General features: G+C 39.0%; 2 protein-coding genes across 6 annotated transcripts in view; one reads left to right on the top strand and one right to left on the bottom strand.

Annotated features, from left to right (window-relative positions):
• Positions 1 to 3,081: 3,081 nt before the first annotated feature.
• On the bottom strand, positions 3,082 to 13,706 carry sltm (SAFB-like, transcription modulator). 2 transcript variants are annotated; one of them, XM_067589687.1, is made up of 20 exons: positions 13,548 to 13,706; positions 11,952 to 12,039; positions 11,793 to 11,845; positions 10,877 to 10,904; positions 8,826 to 9,492; positions 8,198 to 8,241; positions 7,953 to 8,062; positions 7,670 to 7,819; positions 7,376 to 7,488; positions 7,137 to 7,297; positions 6,939 to 7,036; positions 6,767 to 6,823; positions 6,519 to 6,661; positions 6,159 to 6,339; positions 5,835 to 5,959; positions 5,455 to 5,628; positions 4,718 to 5,029; positions 4,462 to 4,600; positions 3,882 to 4,039; positions 3,082 to 3,788 (listed from the first exon to the last, which is right to left on the bottom strand). In XM_067589687.1, the coding sequence occupies exons 1-20, from the start codon at positions 13,680 to 13,682 to the stop codon at positions 3,677 to 3,679; spliced, it is 3,048 nt and encodes a 1,015-aa protein (XP_067445788.1). In that variant the 5' UTR covers positions 13,683 to 13,706; the 3' UTR covers positions 3,082 to 3,676. The 2 variants fall into 2 exon arrangements, with proteins under 2 accessions (XP_067445788.1, XP_067445799.1); XM_067589698.1 differs by lacking the exons at positions 10,877 to 10,904; positions 11,793 to 11,845; positions 11,952 to 12,039; positions 13,548 to 13,706 and adding an exon at positions 9,567 to 10,869.
• A 1,827-nt stretch (positions 13,707 to 15,533) lies between these two features.
• rnf111 (ring finger protein 111) overlaps positions 15,534 to 24,339 on the top strand; it is a 31,551-nt gene continuing 22,745 nt past the window's right edge. For 2 of the 4 annotated variants that reach the window (XM_067589661.1, XM_067589650.1), the window contains exons 1-2: positions 15,546 to 16,028; positions 19,804 to 20,775. In XM_067589661.1, the coding sequence (XP_067445762.1) occupies positions 19,887 to 20,775 (889 nt within the window). In that variant the 5' untranslated portion in view covers positions 15,546 to 16,028; positions 19,804 to 19,886. Of the gene's footprint in view, positions 16,029 to 19,803; positions 20,776 to 24,339 lie in introns of all 4 variants that reach the window. The other 2 variants (XM_067589640.1, XM_067589632.1) reach the window with 2 other exon arrangements.

Genomic DNA, 24,339 nt, shown 5'->3' with positions numbered 1-24,339 from the left:
TACTGTATGTGATCTATAATTATTAAGTGAAAGCAGACAGAGAGGAGGCTTTCTGGCAACGTTGTGCTGTTTTCTTTGCCTCTTTCTTTCATTACTAAATTCAACTTGGGGACCCACACTCCCGAGTTTCACCTCATTAATGTCTGAACATGCTGATTAAACATTCCAGTGGACGTTTAACAATGAAACTACACTTTGGGCAGTTTGAATTGATTTGAAAGGTTTTTTTATGTTGGTTGATGTTTGTATGAGTGAAAAGAGTGCGGAGCGACACATGCCACACATTTTATTTTTTGTTATTACTTCAGATTTATGAGTTAGCTTGCTATTCATAGTCATTATTACCAGAATTTGATTTTTTTTTTTTTTTTTGGTTTTGTTGTTGCTGTAATGTGTTTGTTTCACCATAGTTTCTAAGATGAATTGATGGGAAGGATATTGTGTGTTCTATGTCTCAAGTGGTTTCTTGTATGCCTTGTAAAAGTGATGGTGGGTTAAATGCTGTAAAATTAGTATTTTGACAAGTTGGTGGTTGAACATAATAGTAGTTGTAATTTGGTTTTGCACTGTTACATTGATATGCACTAACAGAAAAAGAAACATACCTCATTTTATACAGAACATAAATTGTGCAAGAGTGCTATTGTTCTTTGGGTACCTTTTTAAAAAACTGAGTAACGGCCAAAAGAATGATCTCAACTTGGTTGCTCTTAAGCCAGGTGAATAATATTAATTTGTAAAAGTATGAAAGGGCTGTTTAAATGTTCTGGCTTAAACTGAACAAGTACATTTGTTAAAAATAGTACCACTTCAATAGAACTTGCTGCAATTTGATATATTCAGATTAGCGGTACACCTATACCAGACAGGCCTGAGTACCAGCACACAGCTCATAAATGATGAGAGGAAGCTATGAACTACAACTATTGATAGATGGATGTTATTTGACTGGTTTAACGGGAGCTGAAATTATGTTTTTCTAGACAACACTGGTACCGACTCAATGAGCAAAAAATGGTGTAGGTGCACCCCTAATTCAGGTAGTTATTTTTCCAGTCCAGAGTCCATCATGTAACTACACAGCTTTTCACAAACAGGGGTCATATGTCCAAACATTTAACATGACAAAATAGAAGGAAACGCTGCTTTAAAAGGCTTGAGTGTTGTCATCTATGTAGCAGAGGGAGCTGTTCATTCTGTCAGACACACATCCAGAGTGCTGAATAATCTGAAGGGAGACGTTTTCGTTAATGCAATATCAAACTCCCAGACCTTACTTTGTGGTGCATGTATAGTGTTGACTGGAACGTTGGTAAAATTTTCATTATTAACTACCCCAAGAATATAATTTCTGCTGTTCGGCCATGATGGTTATATAACGTCGCATAAAACATACAAGCAAAAGGAAGGTGTTTGTGAATATGGGAGGTTACTCATTTGTGTTGATTTCAATGTTCATCTATTCTACATAAATGACCAAATAATGTATGTAGCCTTTCACATTACAGTCACATATAATGTATATGGTGATATATATATATATATATATATATATATACACACATATATATAAATATATATAACAAAATGCCTTATAGACGAGGGACATTCAACCTGATTAGAAGTACCAGGATAATAAAAGACTAAGATCAATAGTTGCTTTGTTGTCATTGTTTGTAATAACTTAGAAGACGACCTGATATATCATGCTCATACTCTAAGAAAAGTATAAAGCATAAACTTCAGTGTTAATGATTAACTACAACTCACAGGCTCCTCACATGCCATCCCTGCCCATGTTGTTATGCAAGGACCAATTTCAGAAAGATGCATAATACAAAAAAAAAAAAAAAAAACGCAGCAAAAATGACTTCTGCAGTCCCTTTGTTGACAGTACACAACTCCCTGACTTTTTCCTTTGTTTTATAGTTTGACAGAGACAAAACAAATTAAAGTTGCATTATTTTGACAAGGACCTGCATACCAGAGCCCATAATGTTATGTTAAATTATTGACAAATTAAATTCAAACATCCTTGAAACTTCTCCAAAGCTTGACTGAACTTCATCTCTGGTCAAATCAATTCATTAAATTTTTTTTACAATGACAATGTATGTCTGAGCCTGAGGCACCACAGATGGCAGTCAATGTCAATGAAGCATCATCAAAGTCTGAGGGAAAAGGCTACAGAATTTAGCAATGCTGTACTTGCTGTATGAAAATCCTTGATTGTTCCCATGGATCTTCACTTCTATATTAATATTTACATTTTAAATTCAAGTCACCATCTGCAAGTTAGGTGCAAACTTGCAAAGATGTTCAGTGTCAGTATCTAGTTTTGAGACCTTAATTATTTTTGTGTAAATTGTGGTCACATAGTACATGTTCCTACAGAAAGTTCTGTGACAACATACATACAGAGGAGCTGGGGCCAGGCAGTAATATTCCAGTGTAGGAGCACTGGTTGTTTTTTTAGCTGCTGCTGTGTGCACTGGGAGCATGAGCTGACACAATACACAGAGGAGAAGATGGGAGATGGATTAATGAGGGACCCAACAGCAAATTATTACCCTATTCTATTAATAGGTTAATCTAGCTGTGACTAGCGAGGCCATCATGAGTCATTCTGCTTCTTAATTTTGTGAAGTTTAATCAAGCTTTATCAACCAACTGTAAAGAGTGTGATAATCTCAGTGCATGCGTTGCAGCCCTGGATGTGTAGCCTTGGTCCAACTATGAAGGGACAAAGAAGCATGACTTCTTTATTTAAATTAAATAAAAATAGACAAAACTCAAATGACAACAAGCAATATAAAGGTTTATGGGGATGGTCTTATCCAAGTAGAGATTTCATGTTGTGAATCATATTTTCCAGACTCACAACAGATATGCTGCCACTAAACTGCTTCCTGCTTGTACCACAGGGTGTAACAATATCATGCCTCTAACAAAATCATATTGTGCGCAGACTGATTGCGTAGTGTACCCAAATTTCAAGTCTTGATGTAATAACAAAAATAGAAGACATGCTGTGGTCCTTTCCCGGACACCGACACCACTGAATGCTCTACGGTGACAGACTTAAATGTCAAATTTTATTTTAGAGATGAAGGCCTACTCACTCGCGGCCTATGAGAGGTATTTTGCTACTATGCGGGGTATGTTACAGTTTGACATTTTTTAAGCAAATTCAACAAATCTTTTACAAAACAACATCCACACCAAGCATGACTCTTCAAATAAAAATTACTCCTATGTCACTTCATGAGTTCTATAATACACTAAAATAAGACATGTAACACAGGAAAACTGAGTGTGACGTTGCCTTCAGAAGAATGAAGACAACACTAAGCTACTGAAAATGTACAAACAACACTCAATTGAAGGAGGTGATAACATCACTTGAAAACTTGTTACAAAGACCTAGAGCTGTACAATAGCGTCCTAAATATAAGTAAAACTTGTGCACGGGGTTGTTTAATGGTAACAGCAGAACTGTCAGGAAAACCCTACACTGAGGTAAACACTTGTCTATACAAAATAAAATAGTGTTATCAACCTCATGGCTACAAATGTGCCACCTAAAACAGTTGATATTCTAAAGAAAAAAAAAAAAAGAGTTCAAAAAAGTCTTAAAATTTTCAGGTGCTTTAAAGTGGCAGAATTTGGTTGACAGTTAGAACTGCCGCGGCGTTCCTTTGAAGGGCTTGAAACCACCCACGTTGCCACCGCTGGGAATGGGGTTGTTGGTGATCTGTACAATTCGGTTCATTCCGGACGAGGAGTGACTGAGGAAAAGACAGACGAAGATCAAGTGTTAGATGGTGGAGGACAAGGGTCAGTACTATTCAGATTTGTCATCATTTGTAACTTTGTTTTACCTGGAAGGCGGAGCCATCATGCTGCCCCGTGTGTCTCCCATCCTACGATTGTCAGGGAAGCCGCCGCCCTGGGAACTTGATCCTCCGTGCCACTCCTTTCTCAGTCCCTGCTCCCTGCTGTGACGTTCCACCACAACCTGGCGGCCGGAGCTAAACGGCTGCAGAGACAGATTTGGAGTCAGGAACCAGTCTTCTATGAACTGTTAAATGTGAGTCTGAGTTAAAACTAAAGGCTGAAACTTTGCTGTTAAAAAGTCTAGACAGTAGTATTTCTTATTTCGTAAGTGAAAACAGACTGTAATCTTGCAGATTATAGATCTGCTAGACTACCAGTAGACTAATAAAACTGAAAAAAAGTGGAAAATCCTCATCACATCACACTGAATGTTTATTTTTGCTTGATAAATTACTCAAATATCAACATTGAGTTCAACAACGTTTCTGTAGATAATCATCAATCAATATTTCAGCACTAGCTGAGTTATTTAAGAACTTTAAGACTTAAAAAATAACCTAAGGACATTTTAATATTTTATGCATAACCATGGATCAAAGAAATGCACTATGAAGGTAAGCTGACCTGGTCACTCATCACCATGGGTCTTCCACCATCTCGATCGTTAAAGCTGCTCCTTCCACGGCTGGCTGAGGAACCTCCTCTAAGCGAAGGACCTGGTCCATCTCTGCCTGATCGATCTGCACGCATTCGCATAGGTCCTCTGCTCAACCCAGCACCAGCACAACAGCAGACAAGAGATTAAAACAAAGATTAGCTTTCAACTATGGCAAAGCAACATCCAAATGATAATTGTTCAAAAATACATCATTGAAATTACCGCATATCTCCCTTGTTGGCATTCATGCCGCCATCATTCTTCCATCCATGCCCTCCATCCCTGGGTGAGCGGTTGTGCGACATGCCAGGCATTGTAGCTCTGGCTCCCATAGGACGATCATGCATGGGTACGGGCCGTCTCTCATCTCTTTCCCTGCGGTCCGTGTCTCGGAGTTCGGCACGTGGAGGAGGTGGCGGCTCAGCTCTGCGAACAGTTTCAAAGTTCTTGGGGTAGCGGTCAAAGCCAGAGCCATCTCTGTGAGGAGCAGGGCGACTCTTCTTTACTTCTGGCTCACCGTCAAACCGGTTTCGTCTGGAGACAAAACAAAGAAAGTTGGGATTAGTTGCGATACAGCATCCACGGAACCAAATATTTCCAGCGCATCCACAAGTTTATGTCTATTCTGACATAACCTGAAAGCTTTTTTTTGCAGTTAGTTACCTTCCTTAGTCCACACAGGTTACCTTTTAACCCATTGTTGTAACAAACTGGGAAAAAACTAGATAATCCTGAGGTGAATTTTAAAATATCAAGCACACATAAGAAAAAAAACAAACATTTACCTTTATGTGATAGTTAACCCAATTAGAGGCCACTAAAATCAATAGGTTTTTAATAGCATATGTGTGTGTGGGACCTGTTGACAGAAATATTGGTCCAAAATTGTCTCTTAATTGTGACAACAATACCACTGATAACACTGCCACAATCTCAGTTCCGAGTTTAAACACTTGTACCTGTCGTATGTGTTAGGCTGCTCGACAGCGGCCTCTGGAAAGCGACCCCTCTCTCGGGGGTTGAAGTTTGAAAAGCGGTTCTGCTGCCGGTTGTAGTTGGAGCCTTGGTTCAGACGGACATCAGAGTCAGACTGAATCTTCTTATTGCCATTCCAATACGAATCGTCCCTCCGACTGAAACATTAAACACAGACATCATGAGTTTAAGATTACCACTTCTTGGGTATTTCAGAATGCTCAAGGTGTAGTCAGTACTGTAGTATCATTTATGCTAAATAAAATGTTTGTGAATCACTGCCTGATGACGAATCGTCAGAAAAGTGACACAATCACACCATCATCCTGAAAGTGCAGAGGGACAAAATACAAACAGTATATACCCGTGTTCAACTTCACGGCCTCTTTTTAGGTTGTTTCTTTTTTCTTGTTCATAACGGAGCTGCTCCTGCTGCCTTCGTAGCTCCTCGCGTTCACGTGCCATGCGCTCTGTCTCTTTACGGCGTTCCTGAAAAATATTGAAATGCACTAATTGAATTAAACTGCTATGGGGTGTGTACATGGTTATGCAAAAAAAAAAAAAAAAAAAAGAATAGAAACACTCAAAAATAATTTATTTAGGGGTAGCTGTAAAATTTCTCTAACATTTGACTTTGACTGTGAAAAGGTGTTTACTTTTACAAGCAGGTGACTCATGCTCAACGTACCTGCTCTATACGGATTCTCTCTCTCTCAAGCCTCTCCCTCTCCAAGCGCTCCCTCTCCAGCTTTTGTCTTTCCATCTCTAGTCTCTGGCGCTCCCGGAGCAGGTTCTCCCGTTCTTCACGCTCCCGCAACAGACGGACACGCTCACGCTCACGACGTTCTCTTTCTGCAATTTCACGTCGCCTAAAAACAAACAAACATACATTCCTTGTTTGTTTTTTGTTTTTTAGGACAATGACGTAGAACTGAAGAGCAGAGTCCAGGACAAAATTTGCCACAGGGACAGTAAAATATATTCTATTCAAATACTTTAATTTTTTTCTTAATTTTGACTTAAATGTGTGTGAACTGCTCCAAATTACCTGCGCAGCTCTACAGCTCTACGGGCACGCTCCATACGAGCCATCCTTTCACGCATCCTCTGCTCTTTTATCTTCTCAAAAGGCAGGATGTCCATGTCTTCCCCCTTGTTAGCAAAAGGTCGTTTGTCTTTCATCATCTCTAACTGAGAGGGGAGAATGGAAATTTGAATTAAAAAAAAAGGCCTTTTGGTGTAGCATGATAGAACCAAATACTTAACATTATATCCATAATATCAAGAGTTTTATACCTCTTCAGGAGGAATCAACCATTTGGGCCGTCTTTGCATATTCATGTTAACAAACGGCTGGAAGAAAAAAACAGAAGCTCATTTAACATCCCCTGATGACAAGGACAAAAACATGCTTTAAAAATAAATAAACTCAAACAAATGCAAAACAAAACAACAAAAAAAGTCTTACTTTATCAAAATACCTTCCCCTTCTAAAAGGTCTCATTTTGCCCATATTAGAATCTTTGGGATGATCCATCATCATCATCTTGCCTGGGCTTTTTGTCCCTAGAGGAAAAGAAAATATAAATAATCAAAGATGAAGCATATGATCATTTGTTAACTGAATGCATCAAATTAGTTAAATGACAAGAAGAGTAGAACCTACGCCCATGCTTTCTGTCATCTTTCTTCGCAGAACCTTGGCCCGAGTTAGATGAAACAGACTCAGATTTTCCACTTTTGGCCTCCTGTTTCTTGGATAAATCTCTCTCCTTTTCTGGCAGTTTATCCAATTTCTTGTCCTCTTTTTTGTAAGATGGCTGTGCTCTACATGTGAAGAGAACATCAGGTTAAACTTGCTTTCAACCAGCGAAGGATTCACTTTTCAACTTTTTTCGCACCCACTTGTTTGTCAATTTTATCCCGGTGGAACTGCGCTTATCACTTGATTTGCTGGAACTTGCTTTGTCCTCTGCTTCCTTCTTTGAGGGCTCTTTTTTGAACGGATCATTTTTAGCCTGGAAAACAAAAACAAAACAAATTAAATGTAATGACACAAATTTCTCATTAATAAAAGGCCACTCAAGGTCTCAAATGTGACTTCTAATATTCTGCAATGAAATAAAACAAATCCAGAAAAGCTAGAAAGTAAATCCCTAAGCAACTTTACAAGTCTTGACATCTGCTTCCTACCCTTACCCTTTCGACATATATCTGCTGCCCATGGAGCTCTGTACAGTCAAGGTGGGAGACGCATCGTGTCACCTCTGTGCTGGAAGACATCGTCACCAAGCCGTAACACTTTGAACCAGGACTACGGGCATTTGTAACCACCTTGGCACTTAGAACCTGTCAGCAACAAGTCATAAATTTGGATTTACAACATTTTTCTACAACATCGAGCAGAAAATTACAGCGACATTGTCACACATGTTCCAAATACGGAACAACTCAATCCAAAAACACAGCACAAATTATTTACCTTCCCATATTTGCCAAACAGGTTCTTCAGATCAGCTGCTTTGGTGTTTGATGACAGGCCGCTCACCCATATGTTACGAGAGCTGCTGTTACTACTGCTGCTGACAACTCCTGATAAAAAAAGGTTTTCCACAACAAATTCAGCAGTTATCGGGTATTAAAAAACAGATATTGCATCAAGTTGAATAAAATGAGATAAGTGCCTCCCAGTTTTCATATTTCTGACAACATATGGACATATCTTACCTTTTTCATCCTTTGTAGCTTTTCCATCTCTGTCTCTTGAAGAGCTACAAAGCAAATGTTGCAACAACAAACAGTTGAAATGAGTGAAAGTAAATGAAACCCTGGTGTTAAGTGACAAAGCATACACCTATTGGAATAAAACACCGTGTTTTGTACTTTTCAGAAAAAAAAATCCTGTAGGCAAGGCGTGGATCTGAACCAATGTCTCAAAGGCTTCATTGCTTTTCCAGTGGTGTGATGGGTCAGGTTGTCAGCCAATTTATTCCCTGGACCAATGAAATCTTCGGAGGTTTGTTCAACTTCACAGCGAATCATTTGACCAAAAAGAAAAAAACTGCCATCATGGGGACTAATGCTCTTTTACAATGCCTTGTGTAGAAACTGGAAAAGGCTTTAGAACTGCTGGAACAGTCAAAGTAACAAAGTAAGAGGTGTTTTTCATCTCCTGGGTAATGTCACAATTTAACCAACGTCAGAAAAACAAATCAAAAGTAGTAAATGGCAGGATTAGGTACATCAGTGAACACTTCCCTTAAGGCAAAAAAAATCTTGAGGCTACCCACAATGTTGCGTTCTTAGTGAGCTGGACTTGGTAGTAGTATCAAAGAACTGACATAGAAAGACAAACCTCTTTGCTTGACCTGATGCCCCAGTAGTGGAGGGGCCTTTCTTCCCAGAATCCTTTTCTTTATCTCCCGTTTCAGCTTTCTTCAAGGCCTCTCTGCTGTCTTTCTTCGTGGGCTCACCCCTGGATCCATCATCTTTCTTACCATCTTTGTGGCCCTCCGTCTCTTCCGCCTTCATGTCATCATCTGGGCCCGTCTCAGCAGAGGCCTCTGGCTCATCAGTGCCTTTCTCTGCCTCTGGATCTGGAAGTTTCACATGTTTACCTGTTTCCAGGAGATCGTCCCCATCAACATCTAGGGTGATGGCATCTTCATTTTGGATTGAGACGGATAGGTGATCGTCCTCAGCTTCTTTAGAGGAATTCATGGCTTCAGCATCCATCTCAGCCAGTTCGCTCTCCACCTCTGGCTCAGCCTCCTCATCCATCTCAGGGTCTGCATCCTCATCCACCTCTGGCTCAGCATCTGCGTCGACCTCTGGCTCAGCCTCAGCATCCACGTCTGGCTCATCCTCAGCATCCACCTCTGGCTCTGAGTCAGCCTCAGCCACCATAGCTTCTGACTCTGGTTCGGCCTCAGCAAGGGCCTCAGCCTCAGGCTGAGCAAGGCTGTCCTCACTGGGTGCAGGCTTAGAATTTTCACGAGTACCATCATCTGTATCAGTTACATCTGGAGGGATTTAATAAGGATAAACATGGCAAGAAACACAACTTTTAACATTGACATGTCGCATGTTACTTTACCTAAAAAGTAGAATAGAAAGCACATTCAGTGTTAGTGGTCATCGAGGGCGTAGACACCACAGGAAGACACAAAACACACAATCTTCACTGAAAATGGGGGATGATTCAGTATTCTTCATTTCTTGTCACATCTAAAGTACTTGAGTCATAATTCATACTGAACGTGCAGATGCTTCCTAAAGTGTGTGGTGGTAGTTCTCCAGGTGGGAATCTCAAGCCAAAGTTCAAATGGGGAGGAAAACTCAGTTCTTCCTTCAGTTTCTTCCATTATGCTGGTCAGTCCATGGAAAGTCATCTGTGACTTTTTGGAAAATCTTCAATGTCTTCCAATATTTCTTCAATCATCAATGTCATCAATGTCTTATCAGCAGATTTCAGGAAACTCTGAAAAACTGTCTTTCATCATCAAATCCAACCTGCTGTAGTGTGTCCAGTCAACTGTACACAACTGTGTACAAAAGGTGTGTCCTTTTAGTCACAAGAGTCTGTTCTCGCCAGTCCCTGGTCATGATGTATGTTAGGTCTCTTCACTGCACACATCATGCTGGGGCTACAGTCAGCTGGTAGGCAATATGTGTGATTTGGATAGATGATGTCAGTGATGAATCGATGAAGTCTCTTTGTCTTTCAAACGCCTTGTCAACCAAGGACTCTGCATCTTTTCAAAGTGTTCAAGGAGTCTGGCTATCCTTGAGTTTCCCAAATCCCAGCCTCATTCACAGGCTGTCTCACCTCTCAAAGCCTGGAATAAGGCACCTGATTCCTGTAAAGGTAGTGAAGTATTCGGACCTATGCAATGCACTTGTCATGGGTCTGTCCACCAATGTTGTCAATCAAAATGTCAACAGGAAAGTGCAATGATCCTCACGTTCTACAAGTTGTTGCTTCTTCCATTTCATTGGACATAATAAAATGTCAGCTTGTTTGCAAACCTTCAATCCTTGTTTCCCTTTGGGAATGTAAGCAGGTGAGTGCCAGAGGCAACGGAAATCCATTGACACCAATAGAACGTTTCTGTAAAGTATTTAGGGTAATCCAAGTAAACTGGGTACCTGAGTCAAGATAAACCCAAATCCAATGATTCATGTGTGTACAAAAAAAGTTGAGTTGGTCTTCAGAAATGTCTTCATTAAGCATATCCTTGTTGCTCCTTTTAATGTATTGTGACCTAGATAGTGCAGTAGCTGACAGAGGCATAAAATACCACTAGATGTAAGTTATGCCAGAAGTTTCTGGCCATCATATGCGTGAGCTGTAAAAAAGAAACACCTTAATATTACAGTTTGGCATTAGTGTGCCAGCATACATACCTTTTTCTGATTCATACTCTTCGGTTTCCTATAAAAAGAAAACACTGAGGTGAGGCAACAAATATTTCAACATAACAGGCACAACAAGAAAAAGAACTCGTGTAATATAATTTGTTGGTGTATTTCAGTAGTTTTCCAATATGGACTTCTATTTTATCATTTTTAGCACCCATATTGCATTAATCAAGTCTCACATCAAGGTCTTAAGATATAGTACTTTAATTTTTCAAAGGTTAAAATTTCCATTAGAATTTAGCTTTAAACTATGTGTTGACAAATACATGGACTATGCTTTTTCCCCAGTCCTTTTAAGAGAATCACAAGGAAGAAGTTTCAGCATGTGTGAATCAAGTTTGTGGCTTTGTTTTCAGTTCTTGTGTATTAAATGGAACTGAGAAGAAAGGCCTGAATTACATGTATGAGAACTTTGTAAACAATACTTCTACGCACGGTTGTTGGCATGTTTTGCAAGTATCTTAACTGCCACAAAAAAGAGGTTTGTGTGGCCTCCTTTGGCGACCCAAACTTTTAAATAAATTCAGGTTGGCCCCTCCACTACTGGGGCATCAGGTCAGACTTTGACTTCTTGGCAGCCACTGGACATTTGTTGAAATGGAAAGAGGTTTGTGTGGCCTCCTTTGGCGACCCAAACTTTTAAAAAAATTCAGGTTTGCCTTTAAAACTGGCTTCACACAAACCATGGAAACAGCTCTCATTATGGTGATCGGGTTCACAATTAAAAACAATAGTTCTAAAATGCTTATGCTAAAGAACTCTCTACAAAGATGGCACAATATGCAAATCATAGAGAGGAAATTTGATATTAGTATCTAGCAATTATAGGTAGGAGAGGGCAAAGACAAAACAAACAACAACAGAGTTGTGGCAAATATTAAAAACGCAATGCCACAGTCACCTTGGAAAACACATCTTCCGACGTGGTGTCTGCGTCTGAATCCGCTTTTTTCCCTGAAACGTTAAATAATACGAAAGATCAAAATCCACATGAAAAAACATACAGAACATATGGATTTGCTAAGCCACCCCATCTCAATAAAATCAAAAGCAAGATTACCTTTAGTTTTTCCGCCTTTACGAGGGGGGGTGTCAGTTGAAAGGTGGATTTGAATGTTTTCAGGGTCACCATCTTCATCCTCAATTGCCTTAAAAAAAAGTAATTTCATTAAACCAGTCCATCTCACACTACACTCTTGTTGTTCAAAACTGCAGTTTCATGTGTTGTTTACTCAAGACAGAATAAACTGTGAGCTAGATAGACAATGAGAGTTAGATAAAGGTTAAGAACTGTAAAAAAAAAACAAAACTAAAATGACAATAGATCATGTCTATAATTCTTCACATCACTCTGGGGATGTGCAACAGGTTAAATGTGCAGGCCAAGACAAAAGCCAATAAAGCCACATACTGCTGATTCCATTGCAACTACATAAAGGCACTTATTAAGATAATTTGTTGTCCATCAGTCAATAATTTAGCCTATTTTTTCCAGCAGGAACAGCTGATTATAGATTTCAACTGAAACATGATGTTCTTTAAGGTATAGGGTGGATTCATTTTAAAAAGGTGAGCTCAGTGTAAAATGGATGGATGGCTTTGGGTAGTGAATATGATATCTAGATGCCTTAAGATATTAAATTATTACTACATTTGACATGGAATGTCAATCTCTGAGTTTTAGATAGTAATGTCCATGACCTGAATTTGTTGGAAGCTAAACAGATTTGATAAAGAGATTTAAAAAGGCTTTAGATTCAATAAGTTAATTTGATAAATTCAATAAAATTGTATCAAACCCAACATCATTTAGATCTTATAAATTTCAGTAATATCCATGGCAAGCAGGGATCTTCCCCCAAACCTCATACATTAAATGTTACAAAATTCAAATTGAACTTTTCATCAATGTCAGGCCAGCACATTATGCAGTAAATGATTGTGAACATTTTCATTTCTATCACCTAAATGTTTTCGGTCTAAATCGCCAGCCATGTGAGTTTTGACATCGCTTCATCTCCCTAAAGTCATTCCATTTTTAACTGAACTATTTCATAGATAAGCACAAATCCTACTTTGGATGTTGTAAACATCATTCATTATGACCAAACACACATTCAAGGCACGTCTATTTAAAACCACACTTGAACGTGCCTATGCTAAGTTGGTCCTCCACTCCATTTGCAGAGGCTGAAGCCAATCACGTGCAATCTGTTATAATACGATAAGCTTGAAGTGATGCTCTAATTTCAGATCGTAAAGCTTCAGGTTCAGAAAACCCAGTTTCGCACTGCTCTGCATGTTCACGTCTCGTTTGGAGGCCTATCATCTATTCTCCCCCTTTTTTTAGAAGGAGCCCATTTTGACCCCTTTTGCTGAACATCTCCAGTGTTACAACAACAATTTCTCCCATTTATCATTCCCCTTAATGTAGCTAACACCAAATGCTACACGCCTGATGTATGTGAAGTTTGCCAAAGTGTAACTGGCTACACAGCTTAACGTAAAAGTACTAATTTAAACATTTTAACTGCTAAACTGGCTGAAGTTAGCCAGCGAAACAGGAAGTCTGTTAGCTAACGTTAGCTACATTGCATTACATTCCCCAGGTTTATCCCTCTTTCTTGCACAAATGAGCTCGTGCTTTTTTAATTACCTGTTTAAGTCTTGCAAGAAGAACGCTCTTTACACCCGAGGTGTCCAAATTCCTTCGTTTAAGCTCGGATTTAAGGTCAACAACTCTTAATTCTGATATTTTCTTTGACTCCGTGGAAATGGCACCCGACGCCATTTTACCTCAAGATTACTGACTCGTGCGCGCGCGCAGACGGAGCTCTTGCTGCTTCTTCTTCGTTGTTTATTTGGTGTCTTTAAAAGCCGCGGCGCCACCCACTGCGGAGGAGAGGGCGAATAAATAAATAACACTATACATCTGTATATCCCCGTTTAATTGGTGGTCCTTTGCAAATTAAGCCAACTTTAGGTTGTATGTATCTCACACAAGATTTCACAGGTAGACAGTTAATGCCTTTCCATTACGATGGGAACAGTTTTATTTACGAGTGAATTGCAACAGGCAAGTTTGTTCAGGCTGTCATATACATAGGGCTTTTCGGAGTGACAGAGAATCTTACTTCAGTTACAGGGAATTTTCCATTACAATAAAAAGCCAAGCATTGTGATTTAAAGCGTGGAACATTTTTTTTTTTTTTAGCAAAGTACTGGAAATGCTCCAGCCCATATTAGTCCACATATGTACCCAGCTTATGAGCTCACACAGGCCACATTGCTTCTCTTGTTGAGCTCAAAAGACATTAAGACTGTTCCTTTAATCTAGACTCATTCTTAAATTTGCCACAACAGCCTCAGCTATTTGTAAGGAGTCAGTAGTCACAAACTATATCTTTTGCACAGTATGCAAAGTCTGGCCTTGTGAAAAATCTCATCTCAAATATCCCTTGCAGTCTGACTGAAGGTGGTTGGAATGTGTATGTTAAATGAACAATTTACATTTCCCATATTTTTTGACAACATAATTTCATCTGCCAGGCTTATTTAATTAGAATATTATTATTATTATTATTATTATTATTACTAGTAGTATTAGTTGTAGTAGTAGGAGTAGGAGTAGTAGTAGTAGTGGTAGTGGTAGTTGTAAATAATAATTATAATAATGATAATAATATTTTTTGACAACATAATTTCATCTGCCAGGCTTATTTAATTAGAATATTATTATTATTATTATTATTATTATTATTATTACTAGTAGTAGTAGTAGTAGTAGTAGTAGTAGTAGTAGTGGTAGTAGGAGTAGTAGTGGTAGTGGTAGTTGTAAATAATAATAATAATAATAATTATTATTATTATTATAATGATAATAATAATAGTAATAAGTCTGCACTCTTCCATAGTTTCTCTAGAGGTCATCAAATATTTTCACTTCTGCATAAGCTCCGAGGAGAGACTTTACATGTTTTCTTTTTATTATTGATTGAATGTTTGATTTCATTTATAGATTATCAGACGCAAAAAAAGAAAAAAAAATCTAAGGGATTACAGGTTAAAGTGAAAACACTTATTTCCAACATTAGTCTCACAACACTGAGATCATTGTCCACAGGGTCCTTTTTTAAAACAGAAAAATAGAGGGTTTCATTTTCATCTATTTGAATGCGTGGATGAAACATTTAGCCTGAATGAAAAAGGGCTTAAAAAGCTGTAAATTACAGGACTAAGCTCTGTCCACCAGGGGACGGACGAGTACAGTATTTGCAATCGAGGATTTAGGAAGGTGACATGCAAAACAAGGATGAAACAATGTTAAATTATCACCAGTATATCAGATGCTTGTAATCGTACTTATATGGACAACAACAAAGTCGAAGATGGTGTATGATCCTCTCGATCCATATGAAGTGAAATAAAATTAAATAAATAAGTGAATAAAGACACAATTAACAACAACAACAACAATGACAATAATAACAATAATAATAATAATAATAATAATAATAATAATAATAATAATAATAATAATAATAATAATAATAATAATAAATCAAGCTGTCGCAAAGTGTCGTAAAGTAATGCTTAGTAACGGTCTGGCGCCGCCTAGCGGGGTAACGTATGTGTTGTAACTGCAGCCAGCGAGCAGACGACCTGCTGGGTAAACAACAGTGGAAGCCTCGGAGGGCAGGAATGGGAACTTCGTCGAGGGCTAAATAGTGAGACATTTCTATCTTGTCAAACAGAAACATAATAGAGAGGTCGTGCTACCTTTTAAGAATTGATAGGATTCATTTTCGAGTCAAAATGGTTGAGTGTAATCGGGTATTTGATGAGTTGAAGTTGAGCTAGCCTCCACGTTAGCTTAGCTCGTAGCCATCCAGGGCCCCGTTGCCTCTGATTTTGCTTCTCGGCTCAGCTCGGGACTGTGTTGTCAGTTTCACAACCCAGCCACTACCGTCCTCGGATCGCGATCCCTGTGTAGGCCTGCCGAGTTACAGTTAGGGGTTAACATGTAGATATCTGTCCGTTTTCAACGCTTGTCGTTAATTTCTGCAGGATTAAACCTCACATGTTACAAGAAAAGGACGGTGACACATTTTGGTGGAAAAAAAGGATTTAGACCCAGGTACGTGTTGTCTTTGTTGTCTTCTGTCTGGAATATCTGTCAGGCTAGCTGGCTAGCTGTCCACTTTGGTTTCTCCTGATATGATAGCCATCGTACTATAACTAACTAACATTGGATAGTCGTATGTTTTAAGTTGATTAAGTTTATCCGGCCTTAGTCACTTGAGCAACGTTTGTGGGATACAGACAGACAGACAGACAAACAGACAGACAGACAGACAGACAGATAGACAGACAGACAGCAGCCGGGCTTATTGTAATTGTTTAGCGTTGTAGAAACTATGCTTAGCCTCAGATTCAGTCTCGGTACTGTCAAGCTTGCTAAATAAAATCTGTTTTTGCTTGCCTAGTCAGATGGTCAGACAGAAAGCACGGTGTGTGTCGTTAGCAGCAGCTCAGCAGTCCTGGCTCAGTCGTACATCTTGAATAGTTTTACTGTTGCCATTTCTGTAACACCATGTTTTTCCTACTATCAGTAGCTGTGATTAGCTATGTTATATCTTACGTATCGCCATTGGATCCATTTTATGAGAGATCTGTATTATAGAGCTCTGATTCATGGGGAGTTTTTTTTCCTTCAGGGCTGTCCTCTGAGGCCCCCTGAATTCATGCATGTCATTGCGCAGCTTTCTCTTTGGCATCTGAAGGACTAATACTCATCAGTGAATTGTATATAAAAGCAGAAAGACTTTGGGGCTTGTGTTATTGAAAGCCAGCTCACTGAATTCACAGTTTCACCAGATTCTTGAGAAAACACCCCTCTGTCACCGCTAGTCACATCAACCTTATTTCCACAAAAGTTGCAGCTTCAGGTCAAGTGACAACCAGTGTGTTACTTTGAAATGAGCTGTGAATGCTTGGTGCTTTTTCTCTCCCTATCAGCAATTGAATGCAGTGCAACACACAGGAGCATCATGCACACATGTACAACCTAATGCAGTCCAATACAACTACCCTCCAGTAAACACCACCAGGAATGTTGTTGTATGACATTTTACTGAGAGAGATGTTAAGTGAAGTGTAGTAGTTTTTGTGGCCGTACCCAGAAATCTTGAAGCGTTCATATGAGTCTTGAACTTGCTAACAACTGAGCCCCCGCAAAGGATTAAAATGCCAGAAATGCAGTTGTTAGGAGTTAAAATCTTTACCATGTTTGGTAAAGATTTTGATACAGATACAATAATATCCGGATACTGGAAGACTCTTAGCATTTGTAATAACTTTTCAAAGAAGAATTTGGAAAGCAAGACACCCAGATGTCTCAATGTTGAGAATCAAGTTGTCTCAGCAAACAATGTGGATGGGATTAGCTTTGGTTTTATTTTCTTGTGTTGTGTTACATCACTTTTACTTCGAGACGGCTGCGTACACAGGGGTCGGTACAATATGTTCTTAAATCACTTGCTCAAATAGTAGCTCCATGATTTTGTTTTCTGATTATATCATATCAAAAATCATGGTAAGCTTGTTGCTGTGGGTGAGATCACTGCATGCATACACTGCATGAGCCTAGACTTGTGTCATTTCCTCACACTGGCCCTAATGTCATGTGATTATTTTCTAAAAACCCAGCACACTCAGTGAACATCACCACAGCTATTTAACATCTTTTGTGATTAATGACAGTGGCATCTGCAATAGAGATATCCACAAAAATTTGGATCTCTCCAATTACGAGCAATCAAATGTTATGTTTGTGTGTACTATGTGGGGTAGATGTTGTGATTTAAGATAGATTGTAGGAAACAGTTGATTTGTCACAACTGCAGCACTGTTTAATCTCTTCAGGTTAAGCATTAACATAGCTTTTCTGTATTGGTATTGTAAGTATTTGTGCAAGGAGTAAGGGAAATTCAAATTTTTGTTTGTCCTGTGTATTTATTAGAAGTTGAACTACGTTGTTATACCTTTTTGTATATAGGGTTCTTTTCATTAGTTATTTTTGTAGTTGTTTTTTTTAAACTTTGTAGTATATTCATTCTTTAAAAGACTGTGAAATGTGTGTTTTGCCTAAAATTCAAAATGTGGATAGCCATCAGTCCTGGGTCAGATCAAAGCATCTTTTTATTGATTCATTTTAGCTATATAAAGTCAGATCTATGAACACCCAATTTCACTTCACTGAAATGCTGCAGTTGTTTCCTAATGCACAGAAAAATCACAATATTTAGCTTAAGATACCATATGGGGATATTGAATTTGATACTGCAAGGCTCACCTACTTTATATTACCATATCTGTGTAGCTGAGGAGGAGTATGTACCACTAAAATATCAGGGGGAATTTTTACAGCTAGATTGTGTTACAGTATTACACAAAATTAAAAATACATTTTTGTTTTATTTTAGAAGAAGCTTAAACTTTGGGAGAACTTTCACTGCTCTGATAATTCTATCCCACCAACGTGGCTAAAGTGCCTCTTTTGTTCATTTTTTTTCTGAGTTACTTTTTGGTGCACACGATTATACGCAGAACCAAAATCATGACATAAACACGCAAATCAATTTCACAGTGGATATTCCCTTTGAGGTCCCGTTTTCCTTTAGTGTGATTAATGTGTTGCCTTGAATCAACAATAAAACACCTCAGTATTGACTCAACCGTTACTTTTGACTCAACCTGCGGGTATTTATTTTCTGTCTTTAATCAGCAACCTTGAGTCACGCCGTCTTAATTTATACTAACAAACAGAATGAATGTTTGTGAATGAAACCATTGCCTCACATTACACATCATGAAACATTGTGACTGGCATACTAATGTTTTTTGGCTTGTGTGATGTCGATTGGTCAATAAAATGCATGTAAAAATATAATAATCACATATTTGGTTAAAAGCAAATCTAATTTACTCTGCAGTGAGTTGCTTTGATGTTTAACAATGCAGTGCAAACAGCATGAGAACTTCAATGATCACATTGCATCTGCATTATGGAAACATTTTAATGAGAGAGATGACAGGTTTTTGTATACTTTAATGTAATTGTATAGTAACAGATTTTGGCCCCTCGTTTGTGCTCCTTGCATCACCTTCATATTTTTGAGTTTTCTGAGTTGATTTTTGTCTTTTTTTTTTTTTCTTTTTTACAAATTTTCCCTGCAAAGCCCTCAGTAACTGTTACTAGTAGGGGTGGGGGGTTTTTATTGACGTAATAGTCATTCAAATATGTCTTCCATGTCCTTGTTTTCAAAAAGTACCAGTTGTTTAAACTATAATTGGTGCGTTGGATTGACTTTGCCCAAAAAACGCCTGTCAAACGAGCTTTGTGTCCAATTTCAGTAAGAGTCTACCTGCAATACCCAAAGCTTTGGCAGTTGTCCTGCTCCATTTATGCCAGCTGATTGTGAAGACAGATAGTAAATGTAATGGTCTGATGGGTAGGGTCCATAATTTAAATATTTGGTCGTATTTATAACTCCCTGAAACAGGTCTCACCATGTCATCTCATCATACAATGTAAAGATTGTGCTCATCTTGCAGAACCAAGTTGATCTTGATAAGCTCCCTGACTTTATCACAATTTATCCCAGCATTGCACCTCATGGATGAATAAGAACTGATAATATTTATAGAGCTCATTGGTCAGAACCCATAATTAGATTTGAACACTCTATTGCTGTTTATTTCATGTTGTGGTCTTCAATGTCATTCGAGAAGCCATGAAAAGTCTTAATACTGTCACTGGCATAATGATCTACTCTTTGGTAAGCAACCAGCTGGGCGGCTTGTGTGCTTGAAATGTAACTCTTTTTCTCTCCTCTTTTTTTTTTTTTTAGATTTAGTGAGATGCAGTGGATAGACGCCTAGGAACTGATGCGAGTGTACTTGGTGTTTGCCCTGTGAGGACGGACCTGCCACCATGAAGAGTGAGGTGCCATCTGAGGCCTCCAGCAGACAGGAGAATCTGAAGGAGCCACTGGTGAACCCAGAGCCCATGGAGGCAGCTAAGAGCTTCCCTAACAACATGGAGGTGATTGGAAAGGCGGGCAGTGAATTTGAAACCCTGTGTGGTGAGACCAGGCATCGGACCCTGAGGGACACAGGGACGCACAGAGACTCAGATAAAAGCCTCCCTGGGCGCAGAAAACGAAAAGGCCAACAGGCAGGGCCGTCAGACTGTTCACTTAAGGAGGGCCACATTAGTGAGAGTTCACTGGCCCCTCAGCGTCCCAGGGTAGAACATTTACAGCACCCCAGTGAGGATGAACATAATCATGAGTCCTCTTTTAGTGACTGTGCTTCCTCCCCATCGTCCAGCCTGCGATTCGGGGACTCGGACACACTTAGCTCAGAGGACGAGGGGGAAGCTGGAGCAACAGGGGGCCAACACAAGGCTCCTGCCCTGACGACAGGAGGAGCCACTGGAGTTGGTCTGCGCTCTGTTCGACCTGTTCTGGGCCGAACTCGGGGGAATCGCTCACATAAATGGGTGCGGTCTGAGGCTGAGCCAGTGCTGCTGAAGCGACCGTGTCTGAACAGCCGCAGGCCTCTACATAGGAAACGATTTGTGAAATCAGTTCCTGGAGGGGGACAGCGGACTCAGAAGCAAAAGGAGCGACTACTACTGCAGAGGAAGAAACGTGAAGTGATTGCACGCAGGAAATATGCTCTACTCCACAGCACCAGTAGTTCCAGCGAAGAGCTTAGCAGTGAGTCGTCCTCCCCCTCCTCTACTGAAGCAGAGGATGAGCTGTATGTAGATGTCAGCAGCACCAGCAGCCAGCCCAACAGTGCTACAGTAGCCACAGGTAATTACAAACCCTGACTGTATTACAGTTGCATCTTTGTGTTGAGATCTTTTACAGCTTGAGATATGTTTATATAGGCTTTATCACATGGTTGAAAGCATAAACTAACAGGCAACCTTTACACCACGTTAACAGTGTATTGCCAAAACACTGTGGTCTATAAAAGACATTTATTCTTGTATATTTAGGGCTTTCAAAATTTGTGTAGTAATGCTTGAAATTAATTGATTTAACTGATCACCAGTCAATAAAAGACAACTTAGATAGTTTGTACAGTACATAAGACATTTTAACAGTTATTCATTTTGAGCAGTCTGTTCATTTTTCTCCATTTGGAGAGCTGTTTTACCCCATTCTCTTTCCTTTAGTGTCACCCTCATTACAAACCATGTTTCATCTTTTAGCATGATTACTGGTAAGTTCCTGAGAATTGCAAAATAATGAGTGTGTGTCCTATGTTTTCGTATTGTATGGCGTAATGAACATTGCAAGCAACCGCGAGTGGCTGCTAGCCAGCTTTTAGGCTGTGAGTGTTACATCATTATATGGACATATTTATTTGTGTAATTGTTTTATATGGTTTGTTAAAAAAATAAGCGAGCGGATAAGAATTTTCAACAGTATAATGTAGCTCGTAGGTACCAGGATCACTGATGTTGTAGAAAATAGTGCAAACCAGCATGAATTAACATACATTGACGCAATGTGAATTACTATGCACTGAAAAGCAGAACAAAAAAACACAAAAAGCTGTTCCTGGAGAAGAGGTCAACATATTTTGTAAACTTGCAATGAGAGTGCAACATAAGTTTTGAATCAGAAAGGTTGTTAGGATAAGTTGTTGGTGTGGTACGTTTTAAAAGTTGAAATGTATCGTCACAATTTATCTAACTTTTAAACCCTAGACTGTTAGTTCAATTCACTGTAAAATTAGGAATGAATTGGCCATCGTCCTAAACAAGGTAATGCATTAGTGGTTCCCACATAACACAGGACTTGGGGTTGTCAAGTTGTATGTAGAAGAAGCGTGATGATTGTAGGTTATCATCTCTGGTGATCTATGATCAATCATCTAGCTCACAAATAACCCTGGCCCTCCATTTAACATGGTTGCCTAACCCTGCTGTGATTTGTCTCATGCCTACACAAATACACGAGAAAATTATCAAACCTATTGTAGCTTTTGACGCTAGTTTTGCTTAAACATGATAAATGTGAGAACATACATATAAAAATTGAATGTATATTGTTTTAATGGCATGGGCTTGTGTGGATTGTTGGTTTGAAGGCTCTACTGATAAACAGCTACTCCCCTCTGCTGTTCAGGGCCCCACACCTGGCAGGCTGTAATGGAAACTGCAGCTCTCTGTACCTGTTGGAACAACAGGTTTATGCAGCTCCCAAATCTGAACTATAGCTTTCTTCTTTCATTGTCAGGGAAGTGACACAAGCACAGTGTGCATACGAAGGGCACCTTCAGTTTTCTGATCTGAAATGGTCCAGCATTAACAGTGTATTACGCTTTGCCCCACCTCTGCCTTAGTTCATTGTTTTCTTCATGTAGCCATTTTGGCTTTGCAGTATCTCTGCTGCTGTGGCCCTATGGGAGAATGGAAAGTTAGTTGTTGTGCCTCTATGGTGGGAGGCAGGTGGGAGAAAACTCAGGCACTGTTGAGCGGCAGCATTTGCATAGAAACAACAGGTCTCGGAGGGAAAACATTTGTTTACAGCAAGGGGAAGGCAAGGAGGCAAGTGATGAAATCAGCCTTTGAAATGTTCAGAGTTAGTGAAGATGTGTAATGTAGCCAAGGATAATCCTACATCTTACTTGAGGTCATCACAAAATATTAAAATGGCAATATACCCATATGTTTTTTTTCTCGAGATAAAACATCTGCTCCACACATGCTCTTGTGCACACATCTGGTGATTTGTCACACTTAATTGTTGACAACATCAATAACCGTTATAAAAATGGATCAGTCTCAAGCGTATTTCGTATCCACTTATTACCTGTTCAAGGTGCCACCTAGTTTGGATTCTATTGTAATGTTATATAGTCATGTTAGGAGTGGTAGTAGTGGTGTTATCATATTACATTGCATATTTGTTAAAGTTGTCTCCCAGGTTGTAAGGTGCTGTTGTTTTTGTAACCACATGAAAGCTTCACCAGAGTCCCAGGTAGCTAGACATGTGGAGGGTGCTAAGCAGCAGTTCTCAGGGGACAATTGGAATAGACTTCACAGTGGGGAATTACGGATTTCACTTCCAAGGCAAGTCACTGCGTACTGGTTACAAAAACACAGCCCTACAACTCTGCAGCATAACACAAACTGTTACCGTGTTACTCTGTCTCTTAAATAATGTGGTAGTTACTTTAAAATGTCAGTATGTGTTAGTTCTGACAATATATACTGTAGTTTGATAATGATACAGATGACTATCTCCTATTAAAGTTTGGCTTGAGATTTATATTCAAGGCTGAACAACATGGGTGAGAATTTGTATCTTTGAATCATGCACCAGATGATATATGCACAAATAAACATTTTCTGCATTTTATGCTGTATATTATTTGAATTTCTAGGAACTTTAAGAAGATATTCATGATTAGGCTTAACTCTAAGGTAATTGTGTAGGTTAAGCTGTGGGTCCAGTAAAAAAACAAAGAAACGTGTAATGTATTTTGGGAGGCATTGCACATGGTAGCGTCACCATCTCCATTAATGAGGTTGAGGAGAATGATGCATTTGTCTGATTAGTTTTCCATGACTCGGCTCCTTGAGTATGATGTGGGTGGTATTAATACAGCAAGAGATGAAGAATTGACAGGGATCTTCATTGAGTGCGTGTGGTCAATTTAATTTTAAAATATAAATTATATATTACATCTCATTTTTAAAAATGGTTGTTTGAGAGAGTAGATGTACTTATTAATGTGTTGCCTAAATGATAACATTAAAGTTTAAAATCTTTCATCCACAATCCTTTTGGATGAGAGTTTAACTTCACATTTGAATATGCATTTGATGTGATAACTGTTCTATGAGAGTTGCGCCACATTGATGTCATACGTGTAAAAATGTTTACTACTAATTTGAACTAATTTTAAGGAAATTGTAATAATTTTTATTGGGAAAATACCTATATCTACTGTCCTTCTGATCTCATGATTCAACCATTTACACAAACCTGAGGTGGCTCTCGTGATATTAAATTCACTCAAAGATGGAGTGAATCTGCATAGGGAACCAGTCACAGGGCAGATTTGTTAATAGTGCCAAAAAAAATTCCAGTGCAAACAGAGTTGAGCTCTGATGACCTACATTTCTCCTGTGCCCAGCATTAAAGTGTTAGCCTGATGATACTGCTGTTAGCATGAAATTAGATGAAATATAGATGAAATTGGAGAAATAACCATCTGAAGATTTACACAATTCATTTGGTATTAAACTAAGCCATTGAAAGGGAAATGGATCACATGGTTTTTGAGTGAGACTAGAAGATAAAAGGAAGACAAATGAGGAGTATATATCTGTCGTGTGAGAGTAAAAACACAAACTT

Source organism: Thunnus thynnus, chromosome 1, assembly GCF_963924715.1.
Source record: "Thunnus thynnus chromosome 1, fThuThy2.1, whole genome shotgun sequence".
NCBI lineage: Eukaryota > Metazoa > Chordata > Actinopteri > Scombriformes > Scombridae > Thunnus > Thunnus thynnus.
This window is presented reverse-complemented; position numbering and strand designations above follow the sequence as displayed.

Excerpts from the sequence above, each read along its gene's own strand:
- sltm (XM_067589687.1), bottom strand. The coding sequence starts at position 13,682 with ATGGCGTCGGGTGCCATTTCCACGGAGTCAAAGAAAATATCAGAATTA. Across the intron at positions 7,820-7,952 it reads TGTTTGGCAAATATGGGAAG|GTTCTAAGTGCCAAGGTGGT; the intron begins GTAAATAATTTG and ends TGTTGCTGACAG. Across the intron at positions 4,601-4,717 it reads GCCAACAAGGGAGATATGCG|AGGACCTATGCGAATGCGTG; the intron begins GTAATTTCAATG and ends TGGGTTGAGCAG.